The sequence below is a fragment of the Muscardinus avellanarius genome (assembly GCF_963383645.1).
Source record: "Muscardinus avellanarius genome assembly, chromosome: 5".
Lineage (NCBI taxonomy): Eukaryota > Metazoa > Chordata > Mammalia > Rodentia > Gliridae > Muscardinus > Muscardinus avellanarius.
Window position 1 is genome coordinate 12,704,344 of NC_137790.1, and position 21,024 is coordinate 12,725,367.

Consider the following 21,024-nt stretch of genomic DNA (forward strand, 5'->3'; position numbering starts at 1 on the left):
TTCCTCTTTTCACAATGTACCAACTCTGTTTGTAGGGGGAAAATACATGGGTACGATTAATGGTGATTATTACGAATAATTACAATATTAATATTACAAATATTACAAATATTATGATAATTACGAATAATGGTGATTACGAATAATGGTGATTATTGATGACTTGAGATTTCAGAATCTCCGATCATAATGCCACCATTATGTGATTTTGCCCATGTGTTTGTCCTCAGAGAACAAAGTTGTCACATTGTGATAACTCTTACATGATTACAAAAACTTGTGAGAAAATGAACATCCCTCACTTTTATGTGTGTCCAAGTTCTCCCCCTTGATGACACCTAATGTATATTACCTTGGAGGCTACTTTTCCCTACTTATTCATCTATTTGCAAATATGTTAACATAAGCGTTATTAATATTTTCTTTCTTTTTTTCTATCTCTTCTGTGATACTGGGGATTGAACCCAAGGGTATTCTACCTCTGAGCTACACCCCCAGCCCAATTTTATTTATTTTGGAGCAGGGTCTCAATAAATTGCCAAGGCTGGTCTTGAGCTTGCGATCTTCCTGTATCAGCCCCCCAAGTACTGGAATTACAGGTGAGTGCTAGCAGGCCTGGCTATTATTAGTATTCTCTGGGTGTGTGGTACTGGGGACTTAACCCAATTCAACCTCGGGACCTATGCTCCCGAGCCCTATTTTATTTATTTATTTATTTATTTATTTATTTATTTATTTATTTATTTTTGGTGGTACTGGGGTTCCTGGAAGCCCTTCTACCGGCGGGCTACACTCCCAGACCTATTTTATACTTTTTTATTTTTGGAAACAGGGTCTCTTAAGCCAGCGAGGCTGGCTTCGAACCTGCATGATCCTCCTGTCTCCGCCTCCCAAGCGCGGGGATGACAAGTGTGTGTTACCACACCTGGCAATGTATTTATTTTGTTTTGAAACAGGGTATTCCTAAGTTCTTCGATCCTCAAACCTGCAATCCTCTTGTTTCAACCTCCCAAGTACTGGGATTACAGATGTGTGCCACCGCACCCAACTTTAACATAAGCGTTATTTAGAAGAGCCACACAATTCTTCATTTATGGATGTACCAACACTATTTATAGTCCCTTCTTGGTAAACACTGGGATGATTTCCATTTTGTAATATTACCAGCAGTACTACAGGGGTCATCCTTAGGGATAAATATTTGCATGCAAGCATGATAGTTTCCACAGAATTCTTGGTCTTAGACTGCTCTGTCAAAGGGTATGAGAAATATTAAGCTTCGTAACACACGCTGCCAAACTATTATTCAGAAAAGTGATACCAATGCTCCCTACTGCCAGAGTTGTATGAGAGCCCTAGGAACCTATGCTTTCATGGAGCCTTAAGGACATATATTCCAGACTATATCTATCTATCTATCTATCATCTATCTATTTGCAGTACTGGGGATGGACCCCAGGGGCTTTCTACCTCCAAGCTACACCCTCAGCCCTGTTTTTTATTCTTTATTTTGAAACAGTCTCACTAAGTTGCAAAGGGTCTCAGTAAGTAGCTGAGGCTGTCTGCGAACCACTATCCTTCTGTCTCAGCCTCCAGAATGCTGGGATCACAAGCATGTGCCACTACGTCTGGCTTACAGACCATATTTTTAAGGGAAGAAGAAAGAGGAGGAGGAGGGGGAGGAGGGGGGAAGGGGGAAGGAAGAGACTCCCAGATATGGTAAATGACAGGAGGTCTTGGGCTGGCTGGTGATGTACAGTAGACACGGCTTTGCATGAGCGCAAACGAACTTATCTCAGTGAGAGGACTCAGTGCAGTTCCAGGAAGTGGCCCCTGGTAAGTCAAGCCTGACTCAGGCGTGACCGTTCCCTTGTTGGCGCTGAGCTCCAAGCCATCCCCGGGTTTCGCTGTTGCTTTTTTAATGTGGTTCTCTACCCTCCCACGCTGATTGTGTTTGCACCTCCTGTGGCTGGCGGCCCACCCTCCACCCTCGATACATGTGATAGCAAGATATTCAACCTTTTTAATTTTTATTTTTTGGCAACTGTTGAACACTGAAACTGAAGTTAATCGCTCTTTCCAGCCCGTGTTTACTTAGATAATTGGGCTGGCTGCTCTTAAGTGGCCCTGTCTTGGCAGTGGGAGCTCCTGGCACCTTGATCTTTGGCTGAAAAGTCCAGGCCTGCTCACATTTGGCCGTGAGACAGCCCAAGGCCAGCCTTTGAGGCCCATTCTCTTATTAAGGAAATAGCAGAATCCCTGGAGCCCACCCAGAAATTGTAAGTACAGCAGGAAATGATGCTGCGCGTGCGAGGCCAGCTGGGGCACTTTCTAAGGCCTGTGTCCTCATACCCAGGTCTCTGGAAGGCTTACTGATTTCTCTTGCTAAAATGCTCTGGCCTTCCTTCCAGCCTCCCTGCCCCTGGGAGAGGTCCATGCTCCAACAGGCCTGACTTGGTGTAAGATCTTTCAGAAATGCCTCTGGGTTAGTGAGACCCTCAACAACTCAGCAGGACTCTGTTTCAAAATAAAAAATGAAAAGGGCTGTAGGTATAGCTCAGAGGTAGAATATCCCTGGGTTTCAATTCCAATTAACACACACACACACACACACACACACACACACACACATAAAATATTCCGATCAATCTTGGAACCTCCTGACTAATAAGATGTCACTTTTAGAAGAAAGCCTCACAGCTGGAGAGTTGTAGTCATCAAGCCAGGCATGGTGGAGTGAGTACACCTGTAATCCCAGTACTCGGGAGGCTGAGACAAGAGGATCATACATCGAGGTTAGCCTCAGTGACTTAGTGAGATTCTTAATAACCTAGAGAGATTTTATTCTGTTTCAGAATAAAAACTAAAAAGGTTTGGGGGCATAGATCAGAGGTAGAATGCCACTGGGTTCGATCTCTAATACCACACACACATACACACACGCGCGCGCCCGCACGCTGTGGTCACTGGCTTTCGTATTAGTTTGCTAGAGCTGCTGTAACAGGCACCACAGGCCAGGAGGCTTAAACAGCAAAAATGTATTTCTGAAGGCGAGATGAACAAGGTCAAGGTGTCAGCAGGGCTGGTTCCTCTGAGGCTCTCTCCTTGGTGTGTAAACGGCATTCTCCCTGTGCCCTTGCATGGTCGTCCCTCTGACTCTGTCTGTGTCCTGATGTCCTCTTCTTCTAAGGACACCAGTGTGAAGCTGCTGCCACAAGGGTGCCTGGGAGGCCTGTGTGGGAAGAACTGAGCCCTGCGGAGGCCAACCAGCACCACTTTGCCACCATGAGAGTCAGGCACTGTGGAGGGCCAGCAGCCCTCAGAGGACTGTGGCTCCAGCCAACACCTGGCTGCAACACCATGGGGTCCCAGGAGAATGGCGGGACAAAGCCACCCCTAAACTCCCACCCCACAGAAGCATGGGGTAGTACATGTTTCTTTTTGAGCCATCACATTTTGGAGTATTTCATTACATAACCAGAGAAAATGAATGTACATTTTGATATTTGGAAGTGGCTTGCTGGAGTTAAAAAAAATCCTAAAATTGTGGGAATGGCTTTGGGATGGGGCAGTGGCATGAGCTGGGAGGACCTTGAGGCGGTTTTAGGGAACATATATGAGACTTTTTTTTTTTTTTTTTTTGTGGTACTGGAAGCCCTTCTACCTCCGGGCTACACTCCCAGACCTATTTTATATTTTTATTTGGAAACAGGGTCTCTTAAGCCAGCGCGGCTGGCTTCAAAACTGCGTGATCCTCCTGTCTCCACCTCCCAAGTGCGGGGAAGCGTGCACCACCATGCCCGGCTCATATATGAGACTTTTCTAAAAAGAAGTCCAAGGATTGTAATTAATTTATCAAGCATTTCTGTAGCTGTGACCAAAAAAGCCTGTCAAGCACAACTTAGAGGAAGAAAGATTTATTTAGCTCACACTTTTAGAGATTTCAGAGGTTTGTTTTTTTTTTTTTTTGTTGTTGTTGTTGTTCAGTACTGGGGATGGAATCCAGGAGCGTTCTACCTCCGAGCTACACCCCCAGACCAATTTTTTATTTTGAAAGAGTTTCACAGAGTTGCAAAGGGCCTCACTAAGTAGTTGAGGCTGTCTGTGATCCTCCTGTCTCAGCCTCCCAAATGCTGGGATTACAAGCATGTGCCACCATGCCCGGCTCAGAGGTTGATTCTTAATTGGTCCATGTTGAACTAGGTAGGAATTTCAGGCAGTGGGTTTTAGAGAGTGGAGGAGGCTGAAGAGTCAACCTTAGCTCTAGCTTCAGGGATCAGAGATAAAGTAAGGGTAGGGGGGCAAGAGAGCCATAGAGACCCCAAGGTCACACTTCAGAGACCGGCCTCCAGCCTCGCCCTGCCTCCGAACCTGGCTGCATAGCTCAACACATGAGCTCTGGGAGACATTTTAAATCCAAACGATAGCTGTAATCTTCATATCCCGAGGCTAAGCTCAGCTCTGGGGCAGAGCTTGCCAACTTCACAGTGCCTGTCACAGATGTGCTGGGTATTCCCTGCATGTGCTCAGGTTGCTCCCAGGCACTAATTAAGGCCCGGAGCAGCTGTCTCGACTTTTTCCTCTCTGTGCCATATGGACAGAACTGTATAATACACTAGGGAGAAGTTGGGAAGCACTGTTCTTGACAAGAGTATGGTGTTTGACCACTGTGGATTACTTCAGCACCCACTCCCCATGCCTGGATTGCCAGATGTGTTTCAGAGGGACCGGCTTAGGGCATCATGCACAGAACACTGGGGCACTGGCCTTCTCTTCCTGGGCTCAGAAATCAGAAATTCTGGAGGCAGGTGTGAATACCCACAGATTCTTGGGAATGATAAGTAGGATCATGTGTCCCAGTGAGAAAGGACTGGTAGCCAGGTGATGGGCAGACTGGGGATGTTGATGGATGTGTAGTGGTATCACATCTATAACTTGGCCGGCTACACACACACACACACACACACACACACACACACACATACACACATATACACACACATACACACATACGCACACACACATACACTCACACACATACATACACACATACACACACATACACACATACACACATACACACACACACACATACACACATACACACATACGCGCACACACACACATACACACATACGCACACATACACACACATACACACACATACATACACACATACACACACATACACACATACACACATACACACATATACACACATACATACACACACATACACACACATACACACTGACTTCTACAAGGGCCCCCTTGGTCCTTTCCTCTTGAACTTATTCTATATATGAAGTATACAAAATCAAAAAAGGTAACTAGCCCTACCTACATAATAAACCCAAGCCACAAGTTCAGAAATAATACACCCCAGGGGTCTATTATATAAAAAGGCTACTGTCCCTACTCTGCCCAGAGCTCATAAAAACGTGTGAAATCAATCAATCAATCAATAAAGATCCCAACAGGGAAAAGAAAAAGGCTAGAGAGACAATGAGTATGAGTTCAAATGCAAAACCACAAAGAAATGTGGAAATGTCCCAGGTCATTTGTAATCCGCAAAAGGCAAATTAGAACAATACTGCAGGACCATATTATACCTCTTAAACTGAAAACACCCAAGAGAATTCTACATAAGGCTGCCAAAGATGCAGGGAAACCCACAATTGTACCTCACTGTTTTTACATATAAATTGGTACAAAAAGTTTCTGAAAAGAACTTTAATGATATGGACAAAGAAGTGTAAACAAGATCATGCCCTCTTCTGGTAAAAAAAAAAAAAAAATCTGAGAATTTATCCCAAAGAAATAATCCAGAAGGAAGAAAAAGCAACAAATACAAGCACATGATACATTTTAAATAATATTTTGAAAGTCAGAAACAACAAAAAAATATCCAGCCCCTAGGCACCGGGCTAGTAGGTCGTTGTGTAATTAATACATCCCTTTAGCAGAGGCAAAAAGTATGGACAGTATTAGCATCTTGGTGGCCACATGGGAAAACACCCATGATATGCAGTTAAGAAAAAAAAGGCAGAATGCAGACTTCCATTGTATAAAACTTTTCTATACTCAGATGCCAGGGCTTGGAAGAAAGACAAAAAAAAAAAAAAAAAAGAAAAAAAAACCATCTGATTGTTTGAAGGGTAAATTTTGTAGCTGAGTCTTTTTCTTATTCTTTTTTTTTGTGGGACTGGGGACGGAACCCAGGGGCATTCGACCTCCGATCTACACCTCATGCCCTGTTTTTTTTTTTTTTTTAATTCTTTACTTTGAAACAGGGTCTCACTGAGTTGCAGAGGGCCTCACTAAGTAGCTGAGGCTGTCCATGAACTGCGATCCTCCTGTCTCAGCCTCTCAAATGCTGGAATTACAAGCGTGTGCCACCACGCCCAGCCCTTTTTATTTTGAAACAGAGTCTCACTAAGTTGCTGAGGCCAGCTTCAAACCTGGGATCCTCCTGCCTCACACTCCCAAGTACTGGGATCATAGGCATGCACCACCACACTGGGCTTGGTCATATATTTTATTTAGAAAGACCTGGCCGGGCGTGGTGGCGCACGCCTGTAATCCCCGCGCTTGGGAGGCAGAGACAGGAGGATCGCGTGGGTTCGAAGCCAGCCGCGTGCGCTGGCTTAGGAGACCCTGTTTCCAAATAAAAATGTAAAAATAGGTCTGGGAGTGTAGCCCGGAGGTAGAAGGGCTTCCAGGAACCCCAGTACAACCAAAAAAAAAAAAAAAAAAAAAAAGACCTGGAAAATCACTTTCAGTATTTGAGTGCTAAAGTCATACTTAGCTATTGTGAAAATCTAAGTGGTCCCTGACCAGTGTGTGTGTGTGTGTGTGTGTGTGTGTGTGTGTGTGTGTGACTGGGGGTTGTATGTAGATGTACTCTACCTCTGCTACACCTCTAGCCCTCTTGATTTTTTATTTGGAAACAGGGTCTCACCAAGTTACTACATGAGCTGCCCCTGGACCTGTGATCCTCCTTCCTACCTCCTACCTCCTACCACTGGGTGTTTTACTGAGACCTGGCTGGTCTCCAGCACCTGCGCTTCCTGGGGGGCACTTTAAGTGTGAAGCATGTGGGTTTGCCAGACTTCAGTTTATATGCAAGAGGAAAAGCATGCGCAAATCAGCTCTCTCCCACCACATGTCCCAAGATGCAAATCACAGAGCCCCCTTCCCGAGGCCCACGATGAGAAGCAGTCCCTTAGCCCCACACACTCATCCTACCACACTCGAGCCAGGCTGTAGGGTTCAGGATAAATGGCCCTTTCCCCTTCTTCAAAGCCGTGTGGCTGTGCCGCAGTAATAACCGGGAACACAGAGCCGAGATCGCACACACTGGCAGCCCGTGGGCCGGATGTGGCCTGTAGGAATGTTTTTTTTGGCTCACGCAGTGTTTTAAAAGTTGGAACATTTCATTTATTTTTTTTTCTTTAAACCCAGATTTCCAGCCTCTTAGGAACGAACAGGAACAGTGACGACAGTGGCCCACATTCCCCGCCTGGAGCCAGGCCGCCATACCTCTCGGGGGCTGAGAGTGGGCGCCTCTCTGTGCCCACGAGGGGCTCAGATTCACTGAGCTTCTCCAGGCTCACACGGGCACCCGTTTCACGTCAGGTAGCACTCTAGAGGTGGCAATGCCAGAGACACAGGCCCTGCAGAGCTAGGCATCTGGGGAGACGGGCTCTAAGCACAGAACACGAGCTCTTTCCACCATAGGAGAAGATCACTCAGAGCAAAAGCTTGAGCTGGGCATTGGTGACTGGAGGTGTGTGGACACCACACCACTCCGAGGTGACATTCGAGTTGATGCCTGAATGTAACACAGAGCTGGCCCCACCCAGGTGTGGTGTGAAAGAGTCCTGGCCGAAGAAACAGCTTGTGCAAAGGCCCGGGGTACGAAGGAACATGTAATGTTCCCAGAAATAGTGAAGGGAGGAGATGGAGAGGCAGGACCACAGCTGGATACTGTGTGCATCCTAATGACAGTGTGTGTGGGGGCCTTGCACGGGGGAACAAAGAGGTCTATTTGATTTAAATAACATCCCTCTGGCTGTTCAGTGAAGGAGGGAGGCAGCCCTGATGGTCCGGGTGAGAGAGGCCTAGAGGGGGCTGGGAGCAAAGAGGCAGATTAGAGGGAGGCCCGTTATCATGAGAGGGAGCCCCAGGACTTGAGGATGGGGACTTGGCGGGAGTCGGGGCTAAGAGTGCACCTTTGCAGGTGGGTGACATTATTGCATGTTTTTATAAGATGGATAAACGGATGCGTTTATGAGCCAAATTCAGTTTCAAACCTTAACGTGCAGTTTACCTGGATGCATTTCTTAGCATTAATTTAGATGAATAGAATGAACCAGGGGGCCGAGGTCGGTACCCACGCATGTGTGGTTCTCCTGAGCACTCCTGGAAGGTGAGGAGGGAGTCGGGTTTCCCTGTGAGCTAAGGGCTGGGATGAGCTCGGCTTCCTCAAGGGCCACCCTGGCCTTTCCCTTTGAGCCCCTTCACACCACAGAGCAGGAAGCAAGGGGTCTCTGATATTTATCTGTAGCTCAGCGATGCAGCTCACTGATTGGTGTGCATCCTTGCGTGCACCGGGGGCCACGGATGGAAGGGCAGGAGTGGGCACAGCAGGTGTTTCTTTCCAGGCTTGAGCTCTTGAACGTGGACAGCTAAGCCATGGGCACAGACCCTCCTGCCTCGTGTGCTATGGCTGCACTGCTGTAGCAGGCTGACCTGAGGACTCCTCCAGCTCTCCATGGGAGCCTGCTTTCTAGACAAGGCATCTGCTAGCACTTTGTTTGGCTGGTTACTTTTCCCTTTTAAACCCACCTCCTATCCAGCTTCCTAGGGACATGAGGTGGCAACCTCCTGAATTCAGATCATTCGGCTAGTGGATCTACCGACTTGGCTGAATACGTTTGCTCAAAAGACCAGAGGAAATCGCTGCGTACTGCTGTTTCCCCAAACACGTGCAGCCATGTTAGATTTAGTTAAGCCTGAGAAATGGGATGCTGCTCCCCTATATTAAGAAGGGGTGCTGAGGGGGGAACAGAAGAATGCATAAGAAAGAGACAGCGCTCATGGTGCCCGGCATTGCCCCCCAGGAATCCCCCTCTAGAATCTTTTTATTATTCAACCTGCTTAAATAATAAAAATATTAAGAGTAAAGAAAGTGAAGAAACAAAGTGGGCTGGCATCGCCAAGGGCTCCTTAAGGAATCCCGGTCACATAGAGAGCCCTGCAGGATATTGAGAAAAGCAGCTGCAGACTTGCCTTTTAGAGACATACCTGGGGGCACGGAGACTCCTACAGTGGCCCAGGCAATGGTTCTTTTTCCTAAGGCTTCAGAGGGAAAAGGCAGGAGGAGGTAAGACATTGAAAAAATCCCAGCTTCTACCTTAACACACTCAGGTGTTATCTGAGAGGGAAGATGGCGTTTTAGGAACCCACGGGTCACTCCTGGGAAATGGGGCAGAAGGTAGAGCCATTAATAGACAATCTCCACTGTCTGTGTCCACTCATCCTCACAAGTGCCTCTGTGAAGACATGGCCCTGGGCCCAGGTCTACTTAAAAGCAGCTGGATATCCAGGCCAACCTGCCTTTGGGGTCTGCCAGGGCTGTCCTTTGACAGATATCCACCATTCTCAACAGAGCAGCCTTCCCAGGACACTGAGTATGGGTGTATATGAGTTCTTTTTAATTACTATGACAAAACACCTGAGGCTGGATAACATTATAAAGGAAAGAAGTTAATGACGGATCACGTTTCTGGTCCAAGGCTTGGGGCCTGTATCTGGTGACAGCCTTCTTTCTAACTTTGTCCTAATACATCATGGAACATCAAATGGAAGAGACAGGGAGAATATGTTTCTTCTGGTCTCCTTCGCTCTTCTGTCTAGCCACCAGTATTCAAACACAGAGACTCAGTGGGATAACCTTTTCTATTCCTAATCACCTCCCAAAGGCCCCACTATTTTTCTGGGGGTGGGCACCGAGGATTTAATCAAGGGCATTATACATCCAAGCTAGACTTCTAGCCCTTTTTATTTCTTATTTTGAAACAGGGTCTCACTAAGCTGCTTGGGTCCTCACCAAGTTGCTGAAGCTGGCCTCAACCCTATGATCCTCCTGCCTCAGCCTCCAAAGTACTGGGATTACAAGCATGTGCCACCACACCTGGCTTCACTTTGAAACAGGGTCTCATTAAATTGCAGAGGGCCTTGCTAAGTTGCCAAGGCTGGCTACGAACATGCACCACCACACCAGGTTACAAGTGGTTTCTTGCCTCTTCTCAGCCCCTTCTTAGCCAGGCTGTGAATTTTGTTTCAAATCTTTTCCCTCTGCTTCCTTTTGTTCCTGAGTCTCACTGTAAATCCTACTAAAGCAGCCAGTAATGCCCAAGCTACAACCTGACGAGTTAATGCAATGTAAAAACTATCTAAATACTTATGAGACCATATTGTTTAGGGAATAATAAGGAGAAAAGAAGTTTATTTCAGTATAGGCAAAATGGTTTCCCCCCAATATTTCCACTATGATTGGTTGGGTTCAGAGAAGTAGAAGCCATGAAGATGGAGGGCTGCCTGTACCAGTCCGTTTCTTCTTTCTCACGCCTCTGCCTCTGGTGCTGGAAGGGCGGGTCTGTTACCATCGAAGCTGCCTTGGTAGTCGGGGTCTCCCCGACAGTGAAGCGCAGGACCCTGCATACAGCAGGTGCCCAGTAACTCCTTGTTGTGGAATGAATGAACACCTGACTGAGGACTGTGGGGTGGCACGAGGACTGCCCACAGCGAGGCAGGTCCTCCCTGTACCAGTATGAGGAAATGGCCTAAAAATATTCGAAAAAGAAGTTTTGGTTATTAATATCTATTTCAAAAATCAGTTTATAGAAAGTGGTTAGGGCCTGGTTACTGCCGGGCACTCAGGTAGCTGTCATAATGCAAAGTACCCTCACTAAAAGCAATTAGCAAGTGGATGAAGGAATTGGCACCTAGGACTCTCACATTCTAAAAACAGGTTTGCTTACGAATTCCCCAAGAGTATGGGAGGAGGGACCTTTGTGAAAGGGGAGCCCTTGACCTTGTGAATCATTCTGGTTTTAACCAAGAAGCCTAGGCTTATAACAAAAGAGGTCTGCAAGGAGTTAAGGGGCAGACTGACACCTAGGTCCTGGGATTGTGTGGTAGAGCAAGATGGGGGACTGTATGTATAGAGGCTGTTTTGTATTTTGAACTCAGGTGACTGTTTCGGGCCACCCCTATACTCTCCTGCAATAGCACAGGGCTGTAACTGTGTTCTTTATCTTTGATTTTTTTTTATCTTTGTAATAATAAACTCATTTAAGTCTTCAGCAAGAGTTCAGACTAGTGTCTGGACAAGAACCGCATTAACAGGAACAGTTTCCAGGACCTTAACAGAGGTCCCTGGGAACAGTTCCCCCCAAACCGTAACAGTTTAAACCGCAACACTCCCTGCCCGAGGCCTCCCCTCTCATCCAGGTGCCGGCCGCCCTCTAGGGCCTGGCTCCACTCAGACAGCACCAAATTGTCCCCACACGAGAACACGTACCGAAGGGGGGCAGCCACTCGGCCTCTGAGGCGCAGACGTCCCTCTCCTGGGTCCTCCTGCCGTAGGTCGCGGTGTAGATGTTGAGGAACTTGGACTCGTGGCAGTGCAGTTTCAGCTCCTGGTCTTCGCACACCGTTTTGTTTTTTAATTCATCTGAAGCAGAAACAAAGTGGGGGTGCCATCAGCTTCCCCCAGAAGGAAGGAGTGGGGACAGTGGCGGGCCTGCCGCTCAGCCTCCCCAGAGCTGAGCTCTGAGCAGGAAACTCAGGCCGGCCCTGCCGGCCCAGCTGGGCAGGAGTTTCCAAGATGCGGTGGGAAGGCACCTGGTGATAGCACCGGGAATGATGCCGAGGTGCAAATGGAGAGGCCTGGGCCAGGGTGCAGGGCTGGCCCAGGGCCTAGGAAGGGCCAGGGAGTTTCTCTCCCTCCATTTGAGGTCAAAGACCCCTTATTAAAATGAGCCCTTTAAATGTTGGCTTGGGACTCACACAGGGAAAGACCAGGAATTGCCCGAGGGAAGCACCCAGGTGACCTCACTACCTTCTCCCAGCTAGCTTCACACTTTTTTTTTTTTTTTTTTACGATACTGGGGGTGGAACCCAGGGGCATTCTACCTCTGAGCTACACCCCCTGCCCTATTTTTTATTCTTTATTTTGAAACAGGGTCTCACTGAGTTGCGGAGGGCCTCACTAAGTAGCTGAGGCTGTCCGCGAACTGAGATCTTCCTGTCTCAGCCTCCCGAATGCTGGGATGACAAGTGTTCACCACCACGCCCAGCTTCAGCTTCACTCTTTATGTGTTTAAAGAGGGAGGTGATATAAAAATAAATTATATATTATTTGTTATAGGAATTTGGGCAAAAATAAGACCTCTGAGTCTGCAAAGAAAATCTCAATCTCCCCCCCCCCTCTCATAGTAGGGATTGAACTAGGAGACAATCTACTTCCAAGCTACACCCCCAGCTCTTTTTATTTTTTATTTAGAAACAGGATCTTGCTAAGTTGCTGAAGGTCTCTCTATGTTGCTGGGGCTGGTCTCAAACCTGTGATCCTCCTGTCTCGGCCTCCCAAATTCTGGGATTACTGGTGTGCACCACCATGACTGGCTAAAGAATCCCTCTTTATCAAAGAATTAAGTCTGCCCAATTCTAGTAATCTAGGAACAAAGACCCCTCAGGCTGATGGTGCCTGCTAGGCCAGGATGATTGATCATTGGAACTAGGTGAAAGCTGTTCACAAAGAATGGGCCGGGATTGCTGTGGCGCCCATCTGTAATCCCAGTGCTTGGTGAAGGGGGCAGGGAGAGGTGAAACAGGAGGATCACATGTTCGAGGCCAGCCTTTTAGCAATTTAGTGAGGCCCTCAGCAACTTAGTGAAGCACTGTTTCAAAGTAAAAAATTAAAAGGGCTGGGAAAGTAGCTTGGAAGTAGAATGCCCCTGGGTTCAATCCCCATAACACACACACACACACACACACACACACACACACACACACACCCAATGGGGGGATTTGTTTAATCTGTTTACCATAATAAAATATTTTTTTGAGTTTCATATGGTAACATTATAAATGCACTACTGAGCTGGGACATAGTGGCGCACAGTTGTAATCCCAGTTCCCAGGGAGGATCGTAGGTTCAAGGTCAGCCTCAGCTACTTAGTGAGGCCCTTTGCAACTTAGTGAGGCTCTGTTCAAAATAAATAATAAAAAGTAGGGCTGGATGTATAGCTTGGAGGTAGAATGCCCCTGGGTTAAATCCTTAGTAACACACACACACACACACACACACACACACACACACACATATCACACATATCATGGCTTAAAAAATAGTCCTTCCTTCCTTCCTTCCTTCCTTTCCTTCTTTCTTGTGGTACTGGGGATGGAACCCAGGGGCTTTCTACCTCCAGGCCACACTCCAAGACCTATTTTATATTTTATTTGGAAAGAGGGTCTCACTAAGTTGCTGAGAGCCTCACTCAGCTGAGGCTGGCTTCAAAACTGTGCGATCCTTCTGTCTCAGCCTCCCAAGTACAGGGATTACAGGCATGTGCCACAATGTCTGACTTTAGTTTATTCTTTTAAAAGAATATACCCCCAAACAATTTAACAAAACTTTTTAATAATAATTTTATTTTTATTTTAAGGCAGTAGTTAAAACTGCCCAAGCAGCCAATTTTATTGGTACTGCATTACAAATAGCCTAAAATTAACACAAATTTTCTTTTTACAGAAAGCCAATATTGTGCATTATTATTTTTAAAGAGAAGAGGTCTTTAGTTTCTAAACTGGTATTATTTACATCAAAAAGCTTTCACAAAGAGAATACCTGTTAAGACGTTGATAGTTCATCTTCTCAGTGCAGAGTATAGCTAACAATCTCCCCATCTTTGGAAGTACAATGCTTCTGTAGCCCCTCAGACTCCACTCACAAACTCGAGTCACTGGAAGTCTGGTATGACAGTTATACCCAACGTAAGTGAAACTCAGTCCTTACCCTTTCATTACCACTGAGGCAAAGACAAAGCTATCATCGAACTATATTATAGAATAAATCCAGAAATAAATCTCTAAAAGTTTCCAATTTAACTACAAGGTACACCTGACAGTTACTTTTGGGTTCCTTTTTGATTATTTTATTTTATTTTATTTTGGTGGTACTGGGGTTCCTGGAAGCCCTTCTACCTCCGGGCTACACTCCCAGACCTATTTTATTTTTGGAAACAGGGTCTCCTAAGCCAGAGCAGCTGGCTTCGAACCTGCGCGATCCTCCTGCCTCCGCCTCCCAAGCGCGGGGATTACAAGCGTGCGCCACCACGCCCGGTTGATGATTTTATTTTTAAAAGCAACAACTGCTAACACTCCAGACACAAAAGAGCACCATCCTAAGATTCCATTCACAGTTGCCCCATCATCTGAGCTTTTGCTCTCCCTGCTTTCAGCTACCTGCAGCTGACCACAGTCTGAAAATAAAACATGGAAAATTCTAGAAAAACGCACTACATTCACATAACTTTTATTACAGTGACTTGTCTTTGTTTTAGTTTAATATTGCTGTTGTTAATCTCTTACCAAATTAAACTTTGTCATAGGTGTGTATGCATTGGAAAAACATCGCATATGTTTCAGGCACCCATTGGGGGCTTAGGCCGTGCCCCCCACAGGTAAAGGGGGACCACTGTACAGTCAGGTGTCCCTTGACAAAGGGCTTATGTTCTGAGAAATGTGTCTTTAGGGACTTTTAACGCTTTGCAAACATCATAGAGCTCTACAATCTGGATAGTACAACCTACCACACAGTACAATATATGGTGCCACAGACTCCCAAATTTACTCACTTACCACCCTCTTTTCAAAAAAAAACAAACAAAAAACAAAATACCACTCAGTGCTCCCCTGGGAGCTTCCGCATCCCCGTTTTCATTTAACTCTTGCCAGTCACACCTAAGGCGGCTCCATCCCTGGATTGGCCAGCACGCCCCCAGGGGGCGGTATCTCCTACTTAGCAAATCTACGGATAGCCCACTCTCCTAGGCTACCAACCTGCATTGTGTGCTCCTACACAGGCCACCATGAGACAAGGGGATCTGGGTACCTAAGTACGTCTCAACACAGAAAAGACGCAGTAAAAATACGAGGTGATAGGTACTTTCCAGCTCCATTATAACCCAGTAGGACCACGGTCATACGTGTGCATCTTGTCAAGACTGAAACGTCATCACAGGGCACATGATGATATATGAAATACCCAGCAAAAGGGAAATTTTTAGAGGTAGAAGGTAGATTAGGTGTCTCCTGAGACGAAGGGTGGGATCAAGGAGTGACAGCAAATGGACACAGGGAACCTTTTGAGATGGTAGGAATATTCTAGACCAGGACTGTGGTCATAGGTATGCAACTCAGTACATTTACTAAAGATCATGGAATTGTAATAATTTGTAAATTCCCAGGCCTTTCTACCCAAAATAGAAAAGTGGCAGTGAGAACAAACTTTTGGATCACAGGGAGAAAAACTTTTCAGGATCTCAAGGTGACCAGCTTTGCAGGTAAGCAGTTGTAACACTGATGAACCTTGGCTGTTGTTTATAAGTCACCCCTTATCTACAGTTTTGCTTTTCACATGGTTTCCAGTTACCTGCAGTTAATTGCAGTAAAAAAAAAAGTATATCAAATGGAATATTCTAAAAGTAAACAGTTATAGTTATAAATTGTGCACTGTTCTGAGCAGTAAGTAGCATGCTGAAATCTTTTTTCCTGTGGCTGTGTCGCACCCAGGGCACAGATCATCTTTTTACTCAGCGTACCCACCCTGTATATGCTACCTGCTCGTTACTCATTTTGTAGCTGTCTTGGTTACTGTATCAATTGTTACAGTATTACTGTGCTTGTGTTCAGTTACCCTTATGTTACTTAATAATGGTTCCCAAAGCACAAAGGCATTGCTGATGGGAATTTTACTACAATACATTTTTTATAGCTGTTCTATTTTATAAGTAGTTGTTGTTAAGTCATTTGCTGTGTCTAATTTATAAATTAAATTTTACTCTAGGTCTGTATGTACAGGGGAAACAGAGTACATTTAGGGGTTGGTACTATTCATGGTTTCAGGCACTCACTAGGGTCCGAGATCACATCCTCCGTGGATGAGGAGGGACTGCTGCACATGAGATGGGAACAGTCAAGATCAATCAAAGCTCAGAGCAGAAACCAGGTTATAGGTGCTGGAAAAGCCCCATCCTTCTAATAGCTGACATTAAGGAAGAACCGCTTCAAGAAGGGAAAAGAAGACGGGAGACCAAGGAAATGTCTAAGAGGCCCTTTGCTTGCTACCTGGACTCTTAGCATAACAGCTGAAACTTGAAGCCAAGGAAATTCTTGTTTTCTTTATCTAAATAAAAGGAACACTTAAGTCGGTGACTTTGGAGGGTTTGTCTTTTTGGTGATTCATCTGCACAATGGTCTGAGCATTTCGGTGCAACTTAGGCTAAATCCCACCAACTCTGACATTTTGCCTGACTTCAAAGGCCCAGGGTGAATGCTGACATTTGATGTGACCAGAGAGACTGGGGGACTCACCGAGGAGCTAGAGCACCCTCCCAGCCAGGAGAGCCAAAGCATGCTAAGAATGCTTGCCAGGGCGGAGCTGGTCCAATAAAGGGCAGGAGGAGGCAGGATGAAACCAAGCCCATCTCACCAAACTGGAAACTTTTTAACAGAAAAGCTTTTTCCATTTAATCAGAATTTTTAAAAACTAAAAGAGGGTTTTTTTGTTTCTTTATTTGTTTGTTTGGTTTTTGGGTTTTTTTTTTGGTAGCATCAGGGATTGAACCCAAGGGCATTCTACCTCCAAGCTACACCCCCAGCCTGAATTTTTATTCTTTATTTTGAAACAGGGTTTCACTAAGTTGCAGAGGGCTTCATTAAGTAGCTGAGGCTGGCTGCAAACCCAGATCCTCCTGTCTCAGCCTCCCAAGTACTGAGATTACAACTGTGCGCCACTATGTCCAGCTAGAAGAGGTTTTTTTTTTTTAAAGGCATATCATGAAATGTATTGATTAGCTACATCTCTTTGATTTATTAAAGCCTGTTCATTAAAGGTGTCCTCGATGCCAGCAAAAGCCATGCAAGGTGACGGGATACCCTCATGCAGGCCTGCACAGAGATTCTTGTCCCGAGATTACAGCAAGCCATCTTCAGCAGCAGAGTAACGTGACACGCACTTTACTACGCCCTTGGGGTCACCGCGTGTTGTACTGAGTCCCTCCGCTCCCCGGGCATGTGCTCACTCCCTGTCACCTAAGAGTGGTATTTCTGGGCTCAAAGGACGATGGGACTGCTCGCACAATTGCTACTTTTCTTACAGGACTAGGATTCGTTTCAGAGCTGGGCTGGAGCTCTCCAATGGCCTCAGATTGGAGGTGTGGGCTGCTTGCCTGCAGGGTGTGGTGGGGAGAGGGACAGGAGCCCGGGAAGGTCACACAGCTACTCTGCTAAGAGGACAGGACCGATAAAATCCACCCTCCGGATACTAGATATCAGAGGGCTCTTCGGGGCACGCAGTTTCTCTTTAGTAATAATCATACGGGAGATTCTTGACTTGCAACCGGGGTAGGTCCAGAGGTCCTGATAAGCCCATCGCAAGTTGAAAATAGCATAAATTATTTTAGCTGGGCACAGTGGTGCTCACCACCACCACTGTCCAGCCTTGCAAGAAAGGATTGTGCTGCCTACAGCTAGTCCAGGAAAGAACAAATTTCAAAATTCACTGGGTTTGATCCCCAGCACCAAAAAGAAGGAAAGAAAGAAAGAAAGAAGAGAAAGAAAAGAAAGAAGAATGTTAAGAGTTTTTTTTTTTTTTTTTTTTTTTTTTTTTTGTGTGTGTGTGTGTGTGTGTATGGTACTGGGGTTCCTGGAAACCCTTCTACCTCCAGGTTACACTCCCAGACCAATCTTTTTATTTTTGGAAACAGGGTCTCTTAAGCCAGTGTGGCTGCCTTCGAACCTGCGTGATCCTCCTGTCTCTGCCTCCCAAGCGCGGGGATTACGAGCGTGCGCCACCACGCCTGGCAGAATGTTAAGATTTAAGGTATGGTTTCTACTGAATGTCCATCACTTTCATATCATAATAAAGTTGGAAAATCCTGCATCCAACCATCCTAAGGCAGAGTTGGGAACTCTCTCTACACATTCAGGTATCCATAATGGCCTTTTAAAAGTTGGCGGAGGGAGTGATCTGCCACCTTGAGAGTATTTTATTGCCGTCATCGCTTATACTTGTCTATGCGTGGCGATATTAAAACACAGACAGACATTTGGTCACCTGTGTGCTTAAATTCTTTCCTGTGTATTCTGCCATGGCCTGTGCTTAGGACAGATCTCAGCGCTCCCTCCAGCCCCCGTCCTGGGTCTTTCACAGGAATTGCTTTAATGCGCTTATTGGAAGGATAGAGCAGGGTCCCGCATTAGGCATTTTACACACGACACAATATTACAGTCTTTACAACATACCTGTGGGCATTATCTTCACTCTACAACCGAGTTCTGAGCCTCAGAAAGTGTCTGAAACAGTGCCCAAGGTCACACCACAGCTCATAGCAGAAAAGGACACAAATGCAGAATCGCCTAAATCCAAGACTTCACTGAAACCAAAATTCCCTGAAGAGCTGAAATTTGGCAGGGTGGTGGAGGGTGGGGGAGACACAGGATGCACACTAGGGAACGGAGGATTCCAGTGACATTTGGAACACCAACCAGCCAGCCCGGATCGGGCGCCTGCCCATTGCCCTGGTGTAAATGCTCCCAGCACTGTGGATTTTGCAGAACGCAGGCAGCGCCTGGGCTAGAACGTGCACAACTGCTCCTCGTACCACTGGGAACTGGAAGGCCATGCAGGGATGGAACCGGGAGACAGGAGAAGGGCCTTGGGAGGTGGCGGGCTGCAGAAACAGGCAGGGGGATGTGAAGAAAATCCCACTTCTTCCATCTTTCAAACTGCTGTACCTCAGTCGGCCAAGGTCCAGGCCACACAAGGGCTCTGTCCCTAATGTGCTTCCCACTGGGAAACCAGAGGGGACTTTACAGCCGCATCACAGCACCTCCCTGCGGAAATACTGCCCTACAGACAGACTCTGAATCCCTGTCTAGGCCATGAGAGCCCTGGACCTGGCCGCAGACCTCCAGCCTGGGCTCGCTCTTGTCTCCTCACCTCCTGCACTGGCTGTACTGATGCTCCTGCACCTCTCCCCCATCACAAACCACCCTTCCTGTGCCTGCCCCACCTCCAGCCCGTAGATCTTAGCTTCAGCATCGCCTGCTCAGAAAAGCATCCTCTGAAGCCAGGCATGGTGGCGCACGCTTGTAATCCCAGCGCTTGGGAGGTTGAGACAGGAGGATCGCCCAGGTTCGAAGCCAGCCTCTGCTGGCTTAAGAGACCCTGTTTCCAAATAAAAAATATAAAATTGGTCTAGGAGTGTAGCCCGGAGGTAGAAAGCCCCTGGGTTCCATCCTCAGTACCATAAAAAAAAAACAAGAAAAAAAGAAAAAGAAAAAAGAAAAGCATCTCCTGAACTCTCTGCTGAGGCTGGTTCCTCTTATGAACCATTTGCAGGGTCGCAAGGGCCTCTCAGTGGAAACTCTATCATTGCTCGGAATCTCGCACACGTTTCTGTGATTCTTTAAGGAGTGCCAGGCCCCCGCGGGACTGGATGATCTGGTACCGAGCACAGTACCTGGCTCCTGCTCACGGTGCATTTGTTCCATAAATACACGAGCACACCCGCTCTTTGGGGGCTGCAGTGATGAGCGACAGAGCACCTACCACCCTCCTGATGCTTATATTTTGATGAGGTGGTGTGTATGTGTAAGGTCAAGTCACAAATGAGCGTGGTAAATCCAAATGGCACTGCTGCTGTGGAGAGAGTCAAATGGATGCTGACATAGGAAGGCACGCAGGGAGCCGGGCGTAGTGGCCCATGCTTGTTATCCTAGCATCTGGGAGGCTGAGACCGGAGGATCCCAGGTTCAAAGCCAGCCTGAGCAATTTATTGAGACCCTCAGCAACTTATGGAGACTCTGTGTCCGAGTGAATCAAAGAAACAAAATAAAAAAGGGCTGGGAGTAGCTTGGAGGTAGAATGCCCCTGGGTTCAATCCCCAGCCTCACACAAAAGAGATGGAGGGTATTCTTATAACCATAGGAGAGGACTGGGAGGCAGAGGAGAAGAAGGCAAAGCTAATGGCTGTCGAGGGCACAGGCGGGTGCCCTGTGCTTGAAACTCAGGAGAGCCTGGAAGAGCCCAGAGGTCTAGAGTGACTGACTGGGGTCTGTCATCTGAGGCAGGAGTTGATGGGACACAGGGAGGTCCCCGAGGGGGGCCCTGCGGCTGGGTGATGTCAGACCTGTCTGTGGGTACTTGTGATTGTGTGTACATATGAGTGTGTGGCTGTGTACATGTGTGCAGGTGTGTGTGCTAGCACGTACCGTGTGTCTGAGTGTATATAATGGGATATAAGGGTGTGCTAGTGTACAGTAACGTGTGTGTCAATTGAGTGTGAGTATGTGTGTGTGGATGTGTGGGTCCATGTGAACGTGTGAATGAGTGAATGCATGAGTGTGTTTGCACGCACGGCCCTGGGTGTGGAGCCACGGGGACAGTTCTGTGGTGTCTGGGCCCCAGCAGGGAAAGTTTGAGGGAAGCTTAGATATTTGCCGAGAGGACCCAGCGGTTTCACCCCACATGTGCAGGAAAGACCACGGTACGCATGGAGCTCCATGGCTCTCCACCTCCAGCACCCAGGCGACTTGTGTCTCGGGAATGCTGGCCTCCAGGAGGAACCAGCAGAGGACAGATGCAAAAAGTCAGAACAGTTCTGTCGGAGTGACAGAGGTATTGTAGAAATTACTACTCCATATGTTTTGGGTAAATCTTGCTGC

The 21,024-nt window shown here is 46.9% G+C and overlaps 1 protein-coding gene across 5 annotated transcripts in view; it reads right to left on the reverse strand.

Moving 5' to 3' along the window:
• Positions 1-21,024, reverse strand: part of EVA1C (eva-1 homolog C) — a gene marked incomplete at both ends in the record, with an annotated part of 81,280 nt that overhangs the window by 25,254 nt on the left and 35,002 nt on the right. For all 5 annotated transcript variants that reach the window (XM_080696926.1, XM_080696925.1, XM_080696924.1 and 2 more), the window contains one exon: positions 11,591-11,743. In XM_080696926.1, the coding sequence (XP_080553052.1) occupies positions 11,591-11,743 (153 nt within the window). The remainder of the gene's footprint in view (positions 1-11,590; positions 11,744-21,024) is intronic.